At 44.4% G+C, this 17,885-nt stretch overlaps 1 protein-coding gene and 1 long non-coding RNA gene across 2 annotated transcripts in view; one reads left to right on the forward strand and one right to left on the reverse strand.

The window, feature by feature from the left end:
- The first annotated feature begins 7,373 nt into the window (after nucleotides 1-7,373).
- LOC116889594 lies at nucleotides 7,374-9,399 on the forward strand. The gene is made up of 3 exons (XR_004386501.1): nucleotides 7,374-7,586; nucleotides 8,228-8,357; nucleotides 9,312-9,399. It is a non-coding gene; the product is annotated as an uncharacterized LOC116889594 (long non-coding RNA).
- Nucleotides 8,089-17,885, reverse strand: part of LOC116889591 (ubiquitin-like modifier-activating enzyme 1 Y) — a 23,257-nt gene continuing 13,460 nt past the window's right edge. The window contains exons 19-26 of the mRNA XM_032890527.1: nucleotides 17,568-17,642; nucleotides 17,284-17,473; nucleotides 16,055-16,143; nucleotides 9,636-9,728; nucleotides 9,321-9,512; nucleotides 8,666-8,767; nucleotides 8,464-8,564; nucleotides 8,089-8,302 (exon numbers count right to left, since the gene is read on the reverse strand). Of these exons, the coding sequence (XP_032746418.1) occupies nucleotides 8,167-8,302; nucleotides 8,464-8,564; nucleotides 8,666-8,767; nucleotides 9,321-9,512; nucleotides 9,636-9,728; nucleotides 16,055-16,143; nucleotides 17,284-17,473; nucleotides 17,568-17,642 (978 nt within the window). The 3' untranslated portion in view covers nucleotides 8,089-8,166. The remainder of the gene's footprint in view (nucleotides 8,303-8,463; nucleotides 8,565-8,665; nucleotides 8,768-9,320; nucleotides 9,513-9,635; nucleotides 9,729-16,054; nucleotides 16,144-17,283; nucleotides 17,474-17,567; nucleotides 17,643-17,885) is intronic.

Raw genomic sequence — 17,885 nt, forward strand, 5'->3', positions numbered from 1 at the left:
TGACTTGGTGGTTGCCCCTTGACATCTACCCATGTCTAAAGCTAGATGGCCCGTGGTCAGAGAGCAAAACTGTCACTCGTGTAAAAAGTACAACAGGGTCCTGTGGACACTTGTGTCTTTGGGACACTCCAACTTCAGTATTAACAGGGAATCCCACTCACTGAACACATCTAGGCTTTCTCTGTCTAATGTGAGGACCAGGTCAGAACACCATCTGGGAGATAGTGAGAGATTGTGTTGATGGGAAGTGCTTACCCGAGAGTAGCTACTCAAGTTGAAGTCAATGACCTCCATTCCACACCTACATGGATGGCATCAATATGAAACTCTTCTACCTCAATCTCCCAAGAGTCCTATAGTCCCCACGGGGCAGGGACTGTTATTCTGAGAAGTAGCTGCATATGCTGTGGGAATGTAAAGCATGAAAACATACCTGACAGACAGACAGAGACACAAAAATGCACAGAAAGGCATTGCTTCAGGCATTTCTATCACATCCAAGGCCAGACAAGGATGCAGTAAAACTGCTGTTCATGTCAAGTTGCCTGGTCTCACTCCCTCCACAGCATAGAGCAACCATATACAGTGACCTTCTATTTTCACTGATGCCCTACCAATCTTCTTCCATATTTGCTCACCCCCGAAGTGTGATCATCACTAAAGATATTGCGTGACTCAGAAGCCTTGGATGCCCTCAATCACAGCCTGCCTGCTTTCCAGGTGGGACCTGTTCTGAGCTACATTATCTCTTGAGGCTCTCCTGGATCCTGTTGGCTTGGGCATTGACTGAACCTATTAGGGACTGCAGCAGCTCCAGTTCCTGCTTGGGCATTGACTGAACCTATTAGGGACTGCAGCAGATCTAGTTCCTCCACAGGGGAATGGTGTTTTGCTGGACCATTCCCTGCCCATTCCCACAGACCTTCCTGAACTTTGTCTCTGGCCTCATCCCCGTCTGTTCTTCCTGCACTGGGGTGTCCACCTCTGCCAGCTCTGGACTTCCAGCAGCAGCAGTAAGGCCACTTTCCTAGGGCTGCTTCAAATCGCCCAAGTGTTGCCACCTGTTGCTGATGTGCCTCCAAGCCAACGGCTTCAGCTTCAAGCATGGTTGCCTTCAGGAATGGTGGGCAATGCTCAGTATATGACAACCAGGTCAGAGGTCAACTCTGTTGCCGGGTCCGACCCTCCACTTCAGGCTCCTGACACTCTTCCATGGCAATGGATTTTCATTCACCACACTGTGTTCTATCAACGACGGACGCTCGGGGTTTTGCTTAAAACTCTGAGGAGCACAGGGTCTTCCAGACAGCACTTCCTGAGCTTTTCTTACCAGTGTGGACCAGGGTCTTTCTTCTGTGCAAGCTCATTCAAGGAAGAGTTGGCTTCCTGTAGTTCAGGGACCATTTTGAAACACTGAGCTTAAAAACCCTTCTGCAATCCCGGCACAGATGCAGAGTAGCACCCTGCTTTCACTCAGAATTTGTGGGGGACCTCAAAGATCTAGCCATCAGACATGGTATAGAAACCCTCTTAATGTACCTTTCTCTCCAGCACCTGATCTAAACCCGTGGTGGCCTAGCAGGATTCCAGGGTTTCATGGTCTTACTGCAGGTTCTCTGCCTCCATTCCAGTCTGTGGCCCTTACAATCCATGGGCAGCATACTTGTGTCCTTCTGCTGCTTGCTTAGCACTGGGGCAGCCTTGTCTTTTACATGAATATTTACTGCATATTCTCCTATCTACATTTCAGCAGATAAAAGCACCTGGCTCTCCTGGCAGACTTTCTTTCCAACCCCCACTTTATCTTACAATTCTGAGTGTGTACTTACAAACTTTAGTTAGAAGGAGGTTATCTACAACAGCAGCAAGGAACCTGTATGTGGAAATGTTGGGGTGTAACGGTTGTTGACAAGTTTGCTGGGTAGTTAGGTGGCTACAGACCCTAGGTGCTTATGTTAATGTACTTGGAGGCTGCCTGTGTGTATGAGTTGTCTGCTGTGTGTTCTTGTGAATGTGCACTCGAGTGTGAGTGTATGTGGACCTTTTTCCACTTACCTGTGGGTGTTTACAGCAGACATGAACTTCCTTCTCCTAGAGAAGCTTTTTATTTTAATGTGGTATTTGACCTCACCACTTCTGTTTTGTGCTAAGAAAAGGTTCCAAGGGAACATACTGAAAGATGCTTCCCAGTGCCTCTTGCAAATGTTCCTTGACTACCCACCATGCAGCAAGGCAGTTAGCAAGGATAGAAGACAGGAGCTCGAAAGGCTTAAGATACAGGGGATTCTCAGAGAAACAAGCTACTTAAAGTCCAGCTTGCAAAGACACAAGGTCCCTAATAGCCCCCAGAAGAGTGTGTTGTTCACTGTCCTCACATAGTATATATGGGTGGACCCACTGTGGCAGCGGCTTAGGTATGGACACCCTGTGAATCAGGTATAAGAGTGAGGAGGAGTCAGGGAGGGTAGCTACTGGTTTTATTTTTCATGTTGTTTGTGGATTTCCCTGGGAAGGCTGGATCATTTCCCTTGGCCTGGCCTTCTCCATTGCATCTGCAGGAACGAATGTTTGAGACAGGAGTGTCCCTGATGAAGGGTTCTTTGGCTGAGCATGTTGTGTTCTCCTCCCCTGCGTTTGTCCACTTTGCTCTTGAGGCCCTTGAGGCAGACCTGCCAGTGGCCAGTTGGACTGTCCAGGTCAACAACAGCATCAGAACAGTGCTCTTTACCTCAGGGTTCAAGCTTCAGTGTGGGCGGTGATGCCCCCGTCAATTCCCTTATCCTATGTGATGTGTTCCGATACTGGCAATACAGTAAATAAGTTGGTCTTGGTAAACTGGTGGGAGATGCAAAGGTCCCCTCTCCTATTCCCAGCATAGAGGCATATTATTGGAAAGTAGTTGAGAATGCCAGAGGACCAAAAGTTCCCAAGAGACTGGATCTATTAAGCCAGACGCTTGGATCTGGGTACTGGCAAGATGTGGCTGGAGAAAAGATACAGAACTAGGATTGGAATGCCATTCAGTGACTCTACTCTAAACCTTAGCATTTTGTAGGCATGAGCTTTTACCCAGAGGAGGGAAGTACAGGTGGAGCAGGCCTGCAGTTTAGTGTACAATATAATATGGCATGATGCCAATCGTGGAAATGGTGTCTTTGCCTTAGTAGCCTGGTGCGAGGTGGAAAGGGTCCCTCTCCTATCCTTGAGAAAAGACAGAAGAAAGCCATAGCATATTCTTTTGGGGTGGTCCTGTGGGCAAAATTATAGGAAGCAGAGGCTGTCCATAGAACAGGCAGCAAGCAAGAAGCAACGATGGCCAAGCCCTAGATGATTCATTCATATCACTGTAGGTGTCTACACGAAGCAGGGAGTCCTGAGATACCCCCTAGTGGGAGAAGGACAACTCCAGGTGCTTGTATCTGGAGGACTGGCAAGCTGTGGCCAGAGAAAAAACACAGGACCAGGACTTAATTTACATTCAGTGATTCTACTTCCTTAGCACTTAGTAGGCATGAGTGGTTTACCCAGGCGATGGAAGAGTCCCTAGCCTATGAGCATTCCTTAATGGACGGTCCCAGTAACCAGAAACCATTTTACTTGGTACTTCCAAGGCCACGATCCTCAAGTTTCACACTGTCTACAATCCAGAGAGGAAACAGAAACCAAGGAACAAAGCAGCTAGGTACCCAAAAAAGACAAACTAGAGATCAGCAGCAAGATCTGTAATCACTTTCTAAACCCAGATCCTTCAATCCCAGGGTCAGAACAGAATAAGAGCAGGGAAATGCATATATCCCTACACTCAGATATCCTACCACAGTAGGCCCCAAATATTTCAAGAGAGATAAAGCGTATGAAAAAGAAGCTCCTTAAAGGGTAAATTAATAAAGCCCGTAAGTAAATCCGGGAAACACAAAGAATGTGTGGAATTAAATAAATGTATTAAGGAAATCTAGCAAGACACAGACAGTTGGAAGAAATGAACAAATCCATTCTAGACTTGAAAGTGGAAATAGAATCAATAAATCAATCCCAAACCGAGGGAATCCTGGAAGTGAAAAATTTGGAGCTGGAACAAGAACTACAGAGGCAAGCTTTACCAAGAAAATACAGGAGATGGAGGAAAGAATCTCTGACCTTAAAAATATGACAGAAAAATGGATACATCTTTCAAAACAAAACATTAAATCTAAAAATTTCCTCTCACAAAACCACCATGGACAGACAACTGGGGCACTATGAAAACACCCAACTAAGAATATAAGATACCTTACTCAAAGGCCCACAAAATGTTTTCAACAAAAGCACAGAAGAAAAATTTTGAAGCTAAAGAAGGAGATGCTTGTAATAGTACAAGGAGCATACACAACACTACATAATTTGGACCAGAAAGCAAAGTTCCTGCAGCACATAATAACCAAAGGACTAAACATACAGATCAAAGAAAAACTGATTAAAGCTGCAAGGGAAGAACACCAAGTAAGAAATAAAGGCAGACCTATCAGAATTATTCCTGAATTCTCAATGGAGACCTGAAACCCAGAAGAGTCTAGACAGAATCTGTTCTACAGATTGTAAGAGACCATGGACTGCCAGTCCAGCCTACTATATACCTGGCAAAACGTTCAATCATAATTTGTAGAGAAAATAAGACATTCAACTGCTATGACTATATTTAAACAATATTTATATACAAAATGAGCCCTACAGAAGGTTCTAGGAGGGAAACTCCAAGAGTCTGTCAGCTGATATCTTCCTCGTTTGTTATTTACTTTCAAACATGGGGCCGAGTGTCCCATGGGGCCTGGCAGATTGAGCCTATCTAGCTAATCGACTTGCTCCAAGGATTCCCTAATGTGCAACTTCCAGATGCTGGGATTAGGTGACAGGCATTTCTGTGAGTGCTGGGGAGCTGAACTTGTCTTCACTTGATGTAGCAAGCAAACATTTCACAAACTCAACCCTCTTTCTAGCCTTTTTTCCCTATTATTTTGCTTTCCCCTTCACAACACGTTGTAATGGGGAAAATTGGTCTCATTTTGAGCCTACTGTACAAGATGTCTAAAACACTTCATCAGTCAAATTAGACAATGGTTGAAAAGGCAAAAAATTCAAGTTAGTTTCTAAAATTATCAATGAACACAAGAGGACTCATCAAAGTAATAAACATCAGTATAAAAAAATCTTGATGAAAACAGTTGAGAAAATTATCCCAGAAACATTAAGCTCCTGTGGAACAACAGAAACCTCAGAACAGGAAAAGTGAAGAGGTCAAACACAGGGGTAAGCATCATCGCTAAACTAAATCAACCAGAAAGAAAAGAACTGTCAAAGACTGAAGATGGGCTGAGGATACCCACACAGAAAAAATAAACAAGCATTCCTACAACTTTGGGACATGATCATGCTTAGAGCAGCATTTAAGAATCCATATAAGAGAATTTTCAGCTGAGGAATACTGAATGGCTGAGAAGCACCTAAAGAAATGCTCAACATCCTTTTTTTTTTTTTTTTTTTTTTTTTTTTTTTCGGAGCTGGGGACCGAACCCAGGGCCTTGCGCTTCCTAGGCAAGCGCTCTACCACTGAGCTAAATCCCCAACCCCAAAGCTCAACATCCTTAACTCCTCCATTGTTGGTGGGATTGCAGACTGGTACAACCATTCTGGAAATCAGTCTGGAGGTTCCTCAGAAAATTGGAAATAGTCCTACCTGAGGACCCAGCTATACCACTCCTGGGCTTATTCCCAAGATGCTCCACCATATCTCAAGGACATGTGCTCCATCCACCATATTTATAGCAGTCTTATCGATAATACCCAATAGCTGGAAACAACCTAGATACAGAAAAAGTAGTTCATTTGCACACTCAAACTAGAAAATATCCTAAGTGAGGAAACCCAGAACCAAAAAGACATGCCTTGTATGTACTCACTGATAAGTGGGAATTAACCAAAAAGTTCAGAATACCCAAGATACAACTCACAGACTGTGGGAAGCTTAACAACAAGGCAGGCCCAAGTGTGGTTATTTCAAACCCACTTAGATTGTGAAACAAAATAATCACCAGAGGCAAGAGTGAGTTTGGACAGGAGAGGGGAAGAAAAGGAGGCCGGGGAACGGGGCAGAATGAAGTATGGCAGGAGACAAGGGAAGAGGCCAGAGGGCCAGGAGAATGGCAATATGAAGCAGTGTGGGGTGGGGGCAGGGGGAACCTATAGAAAGCCCCAGAGAGGTAAGAGGTTCCCAGGACTGGATGGGAATAATTTTAGCCAAAATGTCCAACAGTAGAGAGATGGAACCTGAAGAGACCACATGCAGCACAGACATGGCCCCCAGCTGAGGCCTGGGGTCACACACCCACCTTCAAATTTTTTGACCCAGAATTGTTCCTAAACAATTCTAGAGGAAATGCAGGGACAGAAAGGGAGAAGAGACTAAAGGATAGGACTTCCAGTGACTGGGCCCAACTTGGAGTCCATCCCATGGGCAGGTACAAAACCCTGACACTTATTACTCATGCTCTGCTGTGCTTGAACACAGGAGTCTAGCAGCAGTGTCCTCTGAGAGGCTCTAAGGTGCTGACTGAAACAGATACAGATACTTACAGCCTACCATTGGATTGAGGTCAGGGGCCCCTATGGAAGAATTAGGAAAAAGATTAAATGAACTGAAGGTTCGCAACCCTGTAGGAAGACCCTGGATCCCTCACGGCTCCCAGAGACTAAGCCACCATCAAGGAGCATACAGGGGCTGGTCCAAGGGCCGCCAGCACATATGCAGCAGCAGACTGCCTTGTCTGGCCTCAGTGGGAGAGGGTGTGCTTAACCCTATACAAACTTGATGCCCCAGGGGAGCGGGAGGCTGGTGGTGAGGTGTGGGTGGGTAGGTGAGGTAGCACCCTCTCAAGCAAAAGGAAGGGGCATGTGGCGAAGAACTCTGGGAGGAGGAAGGCAGGGTGGGGGGCGGGGGTGCAGGGTGCAGGGGGCAGGGTGCAGGGGGCATTTGGAATGTTAACTAAAACAGACAACTGAATAAAAAGAAACGAACCCATGTGTGTAAGAATGATGGAGAGGTCTGAATGTCTAGAAGCTGTAGAAACGAAGAGTGATATTGGGTCATTCATGTACATACTTCAAACATATGAAATAAACATGAACTTAATTTTAAAAAATAATCCATATATAGAACAAGGAGCTAGAAACAAAGGAGACCAAAATTAAGTGAATAAAAGTTCAATGGAAGCATAGCCCCCAACTCCCCAAAATCAGGGAAATGTGTGCACATGCAAATAAATACAGGAGACATTTAGAAGTCCAAATACACGTGACCCAAAAGAGCTGCCCAAAGTAAAGGAGACAGATTACATGAAAGCCTATGCAAAGCCGCCATATTCAGTAAGACACATGTTAAGCGGCAACTAATTTTAAGGCCCTTATTTCTAACAACAACTTTTTATCCTCTTATCTCAGATGAGCAACTGGCAGGGAAAAAACAATCAGGAAAAGGGATAAAGATAAGACACAGGATCCCAGCCCAGCCTAGCCAGACTATGAGTCTCTGCTTCACCTGATCATCACTAGGACTGGTATGTGGCAAGAGAAAAGAAAGGGTATTAATTTTAGGCAAGGGCTGACCGCCTCACTATGGCCTTGCTGCCACAGGCTTCATTTCTCCCTAAGCAGAAAGAGCAAGAGGAATGAGATCAGCTTAAGTTTCATCTTCAGTACTCTATTTGAATACTGGATAATGTCCATGCTGCTTCTGTGCACCTGGACTCTGAATGTCACCTTTTAACAGTTGCAGGTTAGGGGTTGGGGATTTAGCTCAGTGGTAGAGTGCTTCCCTAGCAAATACAAGGCCCTGGGTTCGGTCCCCAGCTCCGAAAAAAAGAAAAAGAAAAAAAAAAACAAAAAAGAGTTGCAGGTTAGTATAAGGACTCCCATTTCTTCCTAGGGACATCAGCACATCCGCCCTTAAAAGGAGAGGAAGACACACTACTTACTGGTTGAAAATGTATTATTACGAATTTCAGTTCTAAGCACTGTAAATAAAAACAGCACTAAACAAAGGTCTTAGGAACAAGGAAGTCTGAAATCAGGTTTTATCACAACTAGAAAGGTTTTGGTACAGACTGACAGAACTGAAAGAATGGAGTCAGTAAGAGATCAGCCGATGATGTATCGTACATAAGGAACTTCAATGTCGTCTCCACTCTCATTGTTGCAGCACAGCTCAAACACAAGGGACTTCACGTGCTGGCCCAGTTTCCGCTTTGACACACGGCTCACAATCTCTGTCATCCTGAAATCAAGGAACATGAGACTTAAGAAAGAAGAAAACAAACACAGAAGGAAAGGTGGTAGCAGATTGCAGAAAAAGAATGGGGAATCATGAGGGGCACCCTGGGTGGTTGAGAATCCCATACAAGGTTTCCACTCCCACCAGCCCGGAGGCTAACTCACGGCTGATCCAACCGTTCCTGGAGTTTGGTGGCTGGCATAAAGAAGGAATAGAGCATGGACACACCCTGGGACAGCATGGTGATTTCCAGCTTGTGCTCTGTCTGCAGAGGTTAGAGAGATAGCAGTGGTGACTGTGAGATGGAGAGTACTAAATCAAATGTACAAGTCCCCACGAAGGGGGAGTTCACAAAAGGAGCCCTACCTTAAAGTAGTCTAGAAACTGCTTGAGGGTCATCTCTTCACCGCTAGGTTGCAGTCCCTGCACATCAAAGCGATCCCACAATGTCCACTTTTGATCATAGTACTAGAGGACAAAGATAAGGGATAAGAGTGTTCTTAACATTGTTACAACTGCAGCTCTATTATCAAAAATACACTTGTGGCATTACCTAACCATGATTAGGCAGCTTGAATCTTTGTAAGGAAAAGGACACACATCACAAAGACCCTACTTTCTCCTTCCCTCATTCAACATCCCCTGTAGCTCTCCATGAAATGTTTTGTCAGCACCCTTCCTGCTGTTTTTCTGCTTTCTTGAGACAGAATCTCACACTCTAGCAATACCTGGCCCACACTACAGTTATGTTGTCCATGTGGTTGATGGATGAACAGAGGTATTCAAATTATATCTCAGGGAAATAACCCCTTATCCGCTGTGAAGTCCCCATTCCCCATCCCAACACTAACACAGACACACACACACACACACACACACACACACACACACACACACACACACACACACAGAGAGAAAGAGAAAAAGAGAGTGTGTGTGTGTGTGTGTGTGTGTACACACTGGTGTACTCAGATTTCCTGAATGGTAATATCAACATTTCCTATGCTTGTAGGTCCCATACCTGGTGATACCCTGGAGCTAGAGGTGCAGAGAAGCTGAAGAAAGGCAGAGCCAAGTTGATAAAACTGTTTTTAAAAGAATCCAGTTGTTGGTGACCCTGAACCACCTTGTACAGCTCCAGACACACGAGGCCAACTACAGCTGATGTAGTGGTTGCAATAGCTGGGATGATCTTCCCTGCAATCAGTTTGCTCTGTAAGACAGACAGTGGCCACCAGGGATTACTGTTTAGGAGGAAGTGGGGGACCACAGAAGGCCCAAATGAAGAAAAATCAGCTCGGGCAAGGGTCACTGGTACATCACAGACTCCCATTACCTTATGCCGGTCTGCAGGGGGAATGCCATAGTTTTCTGCCCGGAGGTTGGATGCTGCCACAATGAAATCCATGTGAAAGTTGCTGTCATCATCCTTTAAGAGAGTGAATGTCTACTCAGGATACCACTGTCTCTCCCAACTATGTACTGTTAATTCTGATAACCACATGAAGTAAATGGATACTGTAGTACAGGTGTTTTTGATTTTGTTGCTGTTGTTGAAGTCAAATATAATTACAGCAATTCCCTCGTACAAATCCCTCCCAACTACTCTTATCCCTGCTTTCTCTTTAAAAAACCATGGCCCTGTCTTGCTTATATTTAAATATAACAGCAAAATAGAACCTACTCAGTCTGTGAGCACTACTTTTATGCCACGATTTCAGGGATAACATCTTGGTAATGAATAAACCATCAGAAGACATTTTTCCTGCCCTCAGACTTCCTTAGTTGCCTGGAGTTCTCTGTGTATGAGGGGTCGGGGGAGGGTGTGGTTTCCAATAATACCCCTCCCACCTTCCTCCACAATAAGTGCCTATGGGGACTCTCTGCAAATTCATAGGCCACTTAGTGAACCAGGTAGGCCAACTGTAGACCTTCACTTCTCCTTCTGATCCTCCAAGTCTAATCCTGCCCACCCCCCCATATCATCCCCAGCTCTGCAGAATAATAGCTATAGCAGTCTCTCCGCTCATTTCTAGTGATCTTTCCCTCCTTCCCTCCATCCACACATTCCTTGCTTTGTCCCAGATCTGAACTACACGAGGCCCTCTCTAGGAAACTACAGGCCGCTCTGGTCCAGAAAGCAGGTAGGCTAACTTTAACCAGATCTTCATCTCCCTCTCAGTTCCTTCAAATCAAATCTACAAGCCTCATCTCTAGCTCTTTGGGCAGACTATCTGTGGCCGCTTCCCAGCCCACTTTATCTCTAAAGATCCCACAGATCTTCCCCTCCTAACTCTCCTAATTGCTTTGTTCCATTCCCCAATTTCAGCAAGCCTTCCCCGGAAAACCAGAAGCACAGAAGCTAACTGCATGCCATCACTTCTGCCTCAATTCCTCCAAGTTCAAGATCCAGTCTCATCCCCAGCTCTTTGGTAGACCTTCTGCCATGGTCTCTCCTAACTCTCTGACCCTATAACCATGGCAATGATTCATCAGCTCCTGGTCAAACATCCTGCTTTCCCTCTCTGGTAAAGCCCTGTCGTAACCCCGAGCCCGTTCCAGTTCCCAAGTCTCAGGTCCCAATACTAAGAAACACATTTTACACCTGGAAAACCCAGTCCCCACACCTATCTGGACCCCACACTCCTCAGAACCAACATATCTGAAGCACAAGTAAAAAGGCTTAAACATAAAAACAGCTTTTGTGGATATGATAAAGGTCCTTAAAGAGGAAATCAGTAAATCTCCTAGAGTAATCTATGAGAACACCACCTGAAAGTGAAAACGGATTCAAAAACGAAAACTCAAACTGGGGGAAACTGGAAGTGAAAAGCATAGGAACTTGGACAGGAACTACAGAGGCAAGCTTCACCATCAGAATTCAGGAGATGGAAGAGATTCTCAGGTGTTGAAGATACCATGGAATAAATGAAGCCGTCCATCAGAGAAAATCTGAGGCACCATGAAAAGACCAAACCTAAGAAAAATGGGGATCAAGAAAAAAGGAGAATCCCCAAGTATCAAGACCCAGGAAGGATTTTCAACAAAATCATAGAAGAAAAACTCCCTGCCCTAAAGAAATAAATGCCTATCAAGGTACAAAGAAGCATACAGAGCACCAAGTAGATTTGGATCATAGAAGAAAGACCTCTTGCCATGTAATAATCAAAACACTAAACGTACACAACAATGAAAGAAGATTAAAGGGAAAAGGACCAAGTAACAAATAAAGGCAGACAGACCTATTAGAATTAAACCTGACCTAGAGAGAAACCTTCAAAGCCTTAAAAGCCTGGTGAGATGATGTTCTAGACGATGGTCAGAACACCACACCCAGCAAAACTTTTGATCACTGTAGATGAAGAAAATAAGACATTCCAAGAGAAAGAAAGAAAAAGAAAGAAGGAAAGAAAGAAAGAAAGGAAGGAAGGAAGGAAGGAAGGAAGAAAGAAAGGAAGGAACGAACCAACCCACCCACATTTAAGCAGTATCTGTTTACAAACTCAGCTGTAAAAAGGGGCTAGAAAGAAAACTTCAACCTAAGTAGGTTAGTTACACCAGAGACAACACAGGAACTATATAATCCCAGACTAGCACATCAAAAGAAGGGAGGGGCATGAATGGACAGACAGACAGACGGACAGACAGACAGATGGACGTGGACACACACACACACACACACACACACACACACCCCTCTGACGTACTTACTTCACCACCAACAACAAAGTTACATGTATCAACAATCACTGACCATTGGTATCTATCAAAATCAACAGTCTCAAACCCTCACATAAAAGGCAAACACTAACAGAATGGATGGGGAAATACAATCTATCTTTTGGCTGCACGTAAGAAGTACAGTTCAACACTAAAGGATAGACACCAATCGCCTCAGCATAAAAAGACAGAAAAAAAAATATGCGCCCAAGGAACAAGCTCGTGTGGCCATTTTAATATTTAACAAATAAGTCTCCAACTAAAACTAATCAAAAGAGATAGGAAAGGACAGTATGTACTCATCAAAAGAAATTCACACAAGAGGACATTTCAAGTCTAAACTTCTATGCCCCAAACACGAGGGCACCCAAGTTTGTAAATCATATACTGACCCTCACACACCCATTGTGGGAGTCTTCAATACCCCAATCTCACCAATGGACAAGTCATCCATACAAAACTAAACAGAGATATGGTGCAACCAATGGAAGTTAACAGGTATTTACAGAACATTTCACCCAAACACAAAGGAACATGCCTTCTTCTAAGACCCCATGGAACTTTCTTAAAATTATTGACCATGTGCTCAGACACAAAGTCTTAACAGATACAAGAAGACGGAAATAATATCCTGCATCCTTTCTGATCACCATGGAGATCAACAACACAAACAATAGAACTCTTACAAATCAAGGAAACTGAACAATCCTCTACTGAATGAAAAAAATGCATCCAGACACAAACTTGTGAAATACAACACTTTCTACAACTGAATGAAGATTCAATTCTAAAAAGTCTTTAAAAGTCTCCCAGCCAAATACGATCCACAGCCAGATAATCTTAGCACAGAATTTTACCACTTTCAAAAAAGTTAATGCTAGTACTCTTAAAATCACTCTACAAAATGGAAACAGAACACTACTCCATGAGAACACAGTTTACCCTGATAATCAAACCACATAAAGACTGAAAAAACAGAGAACTGCAGATCAATTTCCCTTAGAACACAGATGCAAAAATACTCAGCGAAGTACTTGCAAACATAATCCAAGAACATTTCAAAAAGATCATCCACCATGATCAAGTGGGCTTCATCCCACTTGGGCCAGGGATGTAGGTCCTCTAGACTGGGCTAGTGCAGGGAATAAGAGAGAATAAGGGGAGAGGCACTTAAAATTATGGTGATGTGAGGGGTTTGCAGAAACCTAATAAAGTAGAAACTTTAAAGTTTGAGCTCACATGTGCAGCTGCACACACACAGACATAGACACACACACACACAGAGACAGAGAGACAGAGACAGACAGACAGAGCGAGTGTGTGTGAGTGTAAGTATATGAGTGGAGAGCGCCAGAGGAATGGAGGACATCAGGAGAACAAGACCCTCTAAAACAACTGGGCAAAGCTCCTATGAACTCAAAAAGTGAAGCAGGATATACCTGTCAATTAAAAACCCAATGGCCTATATAGGAAAGGGTAGAATAGAAGGTGGGCCATCCCAGAGGCAGAAAGAATTCTGGGGTAGAGCCAGACACAGGAGAGTCATCCTGGGAAGATGTTACAAAATAGACACATGGAACCTGAATACAGGTAACCAGCCCTGTGGCAGAACGTAGATCGAAGCAAATGGATTATATTAAGTTACAGTCTAGTCAGAGAAGAGCCTAGCTATATGGCCAAAGTATCTGCAAATATATGTTGAGTCTGTCTGAGCCTTATTTAAGGGAGCATGGGACTGGGGGGAAGAACCAGGACTAACCTCGACAATTTGGAGCAGTTGGTCAATACGTAATGAAATAGACTGCTTTTTTTGTGTGGATGATGCTTTTGTTAAAGGGTTTGCCCAAGAAGCTCCTGATGACGGCCAGCAATGACAGGTAACACGGCACCACAGGCTGCACTAGCAGCTTGGGCAATGTCACCAAGGCAAATCTAATCCCATTACCAAGACCTACCTGGAAAAGTGATGGTGCTGCTCACCAAATCTCCCTCTAAAAGTAAATCTATCAATCATCTTATGAAGCCCACAGGAGTCACAGTACTGCATGCTTGTAATCTCAGCATGCAGGAGAGGTAGAGACAGAATGACCTCAAGTTCAAGTCACCCTAGGCAACATAAAACACTGACTTGAAAACATTTATAATCAACAGCAAATAGTCTCTGGACAGAGGACCCAAGCTCCAATTAGGGCTTTTGTAGAAGACAAAGCAAAATATAGTTTGAGCAAGGTGACATACCTTGTATGAGGTAGCTACCTCCCTAAAGCTCTTTAACACCCAGACTTATTTGACTACTCTGGTCCACAGCAGGGAAGTGGAAGCCTGTACAAAAGATGTAGGGGAGGGGAAAAGCCTGTACAAAAGATGTAGGGGAGGGGAAAAAATCAAATTATCTGAATTATCTGGAAAGAGAGGGTTTGGGAGAGGTCACTCACTACTTGATACAGCAAAGCCCCAGCTACCTAGCTAAAGTAGGAAAGCTGCTTTTGAGCCTGGACAGAGCACAGGTCTATCAGTGTGCTGTGAGGAAAGGAGTCCTGCTGAAATGGCAGGCAAGTGAAGGGAGGAGTGTAGCAGCAGGGGATGGGAAATTGGGGATAACCACTAGAAAGTCCCAGACGACAGGGAAACAAGGGGTTTTCCCAGGACCCAGGAGAGATGACATTAGGCGCAATACCCAACAAAGGAGAGATAGAACCTATAGAGACCATATCCAGTGGATAGGTTGAAGGATGGGCTCACCTACCCATCTCAAAAATTTTAACCAAGAATGGTTCCTGTCACAAGAGTGGAGCAGAGACTGAGGGAAAGGCCATCCACACACTGCCCCATCTAGAGATCCATCCCAACTGCAGACACCAAACCTAGACACTAATGCTGATGCCAAGAAGCGCTTGCTGACAGGAGCCTGGTATAGCGGTGTCATGATAGTCTCTCCCAGTGCCTGACCAATACAGACATGGATGCTCTCAGCCAAACATTGGACTGAGCATGGCAACCCCAATGGAGGAGTCAGAGGAAGGACTGACTGAAGGAGCTGAGGGGATCTGCAAATCCATAGGAAAAATAACACTACCAACTAATCAACGTCTGTCCGCCCCCCCCCCACACACATAGGGCTTCAAGGGACTAAACCACCCACCAAAGAGTACACATGAGGGGGACTCATGGCTCCAGCTGCATACGTAGAGGATGGCCTTATGTGACATCAGTGGGAGAGGAGGCTCAATACCCCACGAGTAGGGGGATGATGCTAGGGTGGGTAGATGGGTGGGGGATTACCCTCGTGGAGGCATGGGAAACAGGGATAAAATGGGGGAGGGGCGGGGTTAGGTGGGGAAACCAGAAAGGGGGACATTTGAAATGTAAATAAGTAAAATAACCAAGAGAAAGAAGTTTGGTGGGTTTTGCTGTTGTCCTCTCTTTGGGTGACATTTTGTTTTCAGGGCTTTGGGAAGTCTTGTTGTTGTACTAAGTTTTGTTTGGTTCTGAGAAAGAACTTAAAAGTTTGGTAGGTAGAGAGGGAAAGAGGATCTAGAAGGACTTGGGGAAGTAGAAGAATATGCTCAAAGTACATTTAAATTGAAAAATAAATAGTAAAAATATTCTTCTGGTGTTGTCTTTGTTCACGTCTTCTTTCTGTCATTTCTAGGAGATACCAGTTTTTTGTTTTTTTTTCTTTTTTTAAATCCCCTTGCTTTTACACTGTTTTCTACCTTCTCTTCCCATTTTTTAGGTGCACTTGTGTTGCAGATGTATCCACTGGACATACTGAATACTGACTGACCGTTGTCCCAGGACTAGTGAACCAATGGATCTTGAAGAAGCTCTTCGGACCACTTTACTAAGCCAGCCTAATTCCTAACTGCATTCTATGTATCAACTCCTATACCCACAGATGTAGCTCTCACTCTTCATCAAAGAAACTTCTCTTTTAGACAGGAGACCTCTGTAGGTCCACAATCTTGACAAAAGTCTACTGCTAGGCATCTGTGCCCACCATCCAAACCATCCCAGCTACCCCGCATCAAATACCTTCTCAAAATCAATGGGATGCATCTTGAATCCAAGCATCTTGTCTGGAGTAGGTAGTGAAGTCTTGAGTTCCTCTACGTGGCTGTCATCTGCAGAAAGCAAAGTGAACCCACTGAACTGCCCAGGGTGAAATCAGGACTGGGAGGGTGGTGTTTATGTGGAAGAATTGAAAAAGAGAGGCATCCTGGAAGGTGTAAGGGAAGGAAAGGCGAAGAGAGAAAACACTTGCCTGCCCAAAGAGTACAGGGACGTAGGGATGAGGAATACAAACACATGAAGACCTGGAGGTCCTGAGTAACAAAAATGAACACCTCACACAAAGAAGCAGCACATGCATACAAGATGAAAGATGATGAACTCAATTACCCATCAGTAAGTTAATAGACTGTAAAAAGGGGGAGAAAATCGCAGGAGCATATTAATGTACAGCCATTACACTAGATAGAATGGAAAGGACACAGGAAGAAAAATCTGGTATGATTTCGCTTCTCTGTGGTTCCACTAATATGATATAGCTAGTGGTCAAAAAGATTGAAACAAAAAGGTTTTTGGGGATGGTAGAGGATGGGAGAAGTTGTTCAAAGGGCATAGGGGTTTAGTTTTAGAAGATGAAGACAGAGCTGGGGAAAAGTGATTCAGATTAAGTTCACAGAAAGATAGAAATTAGTTAATGCGAAGAAATGGCAAGCAATGGTACAGGGGAGAGACAAGTATCATGAGGAGACAACTACTCTGGAAGGGAAATCGAGGAACCCTATCAACTTGGGAAACCTTACAAGAGAAGAGATTCTGCACAGAGATCAGAAGAGGAAACAGAGCGGGACACAGGAGTGCAGAAAGCGAGGTGTGCTTTAAGCAGATACAGAGAGGACAGAAACACAGAGGTAGATACATGGGTGGCAAAATAGAGGTGACCTGTAGCAAAAGTATCAAGATGCCCACAGGACTGGGAGCACTCAGGTTCTTTTTGCATGAAAATAGATCAAGAAGAAACAAGAAGGAGAATTCTGTAAGGTTAATTACACCAGGAAGGGAATGAACCATTTCCATAAGCCTGTATTGCAGAGAAATGAGATAGAGAACTTTGTTTTTCCACCCATCCACCCCTAAGCACAGACTAGGTAAATCTCAGAAGAAAATCATGGCCAGTGGCAAAAATACCAGAGGGAAGGCTGAGAGGGACAGAAGACAAACAGATGATCCCTGAACTAATGGTGAAGCATTCTCACCAACTGTGGCACTGGTACTCTGCAGCTCCTGCTCAGAAACATGGATCCTGATACCAGACTTGGGAGCAAACTTGGGGGCTGGCAGAGACTGCAGGAGTGTGGTCACAGCAGCACAGTCCTGGGACCCTTCTAGTCCGTATGTCTGAGCAAACAGGTTGGCAGCAGCCATCACATAATCCAGATGTAGGGGCTGAAAGAAAGGTATGGCAAAGAAAAGTCAGCTTAACAACCACAGGGTAAGAGTAGAGACTCCCCACCACCACCACCCAACCACAAACACTTACATTGTTTGTGTCAAAGGTGAGCGGATGTGGACAGCGTTTAGGTCCTGACCAAAAAAGTACCCCAGAGCTCGTAAGCTAGAAGAATGCAAAGGTATGAAGAGGACTGAGGGAGAAGCACTCTCAGGCAAGTCTCGGTCTAAGAAGCCTAAGTTCACCATTCTTGGAAACCCACGATGAGCCAAAAACACACAGCAAGTTCAACTTACCAATTTGTATGAGGCTTAGGCTAAACCAATGCAATACTAAGAAATGCAAATTAGTCCTTTCTAAATAATGGCCCACAAGCCATTATCATACCTCCTTCACAGATATGGTTTG

Source organism: Rattus rattus, chromosome Y (assembly GCF_011064425.1).
Source record: "Rattus rattus isolate New Zealand chromosome Y, Rrattus_CSIRO_v1, whole genome shotgun sequence".
In the NCBI taxonomy this organism is placed as follows: Eukaryota; Metazoa; Chordata; class Mammalia; order Rodentia; family Muridae; genus Rattus; species Rattus rattus.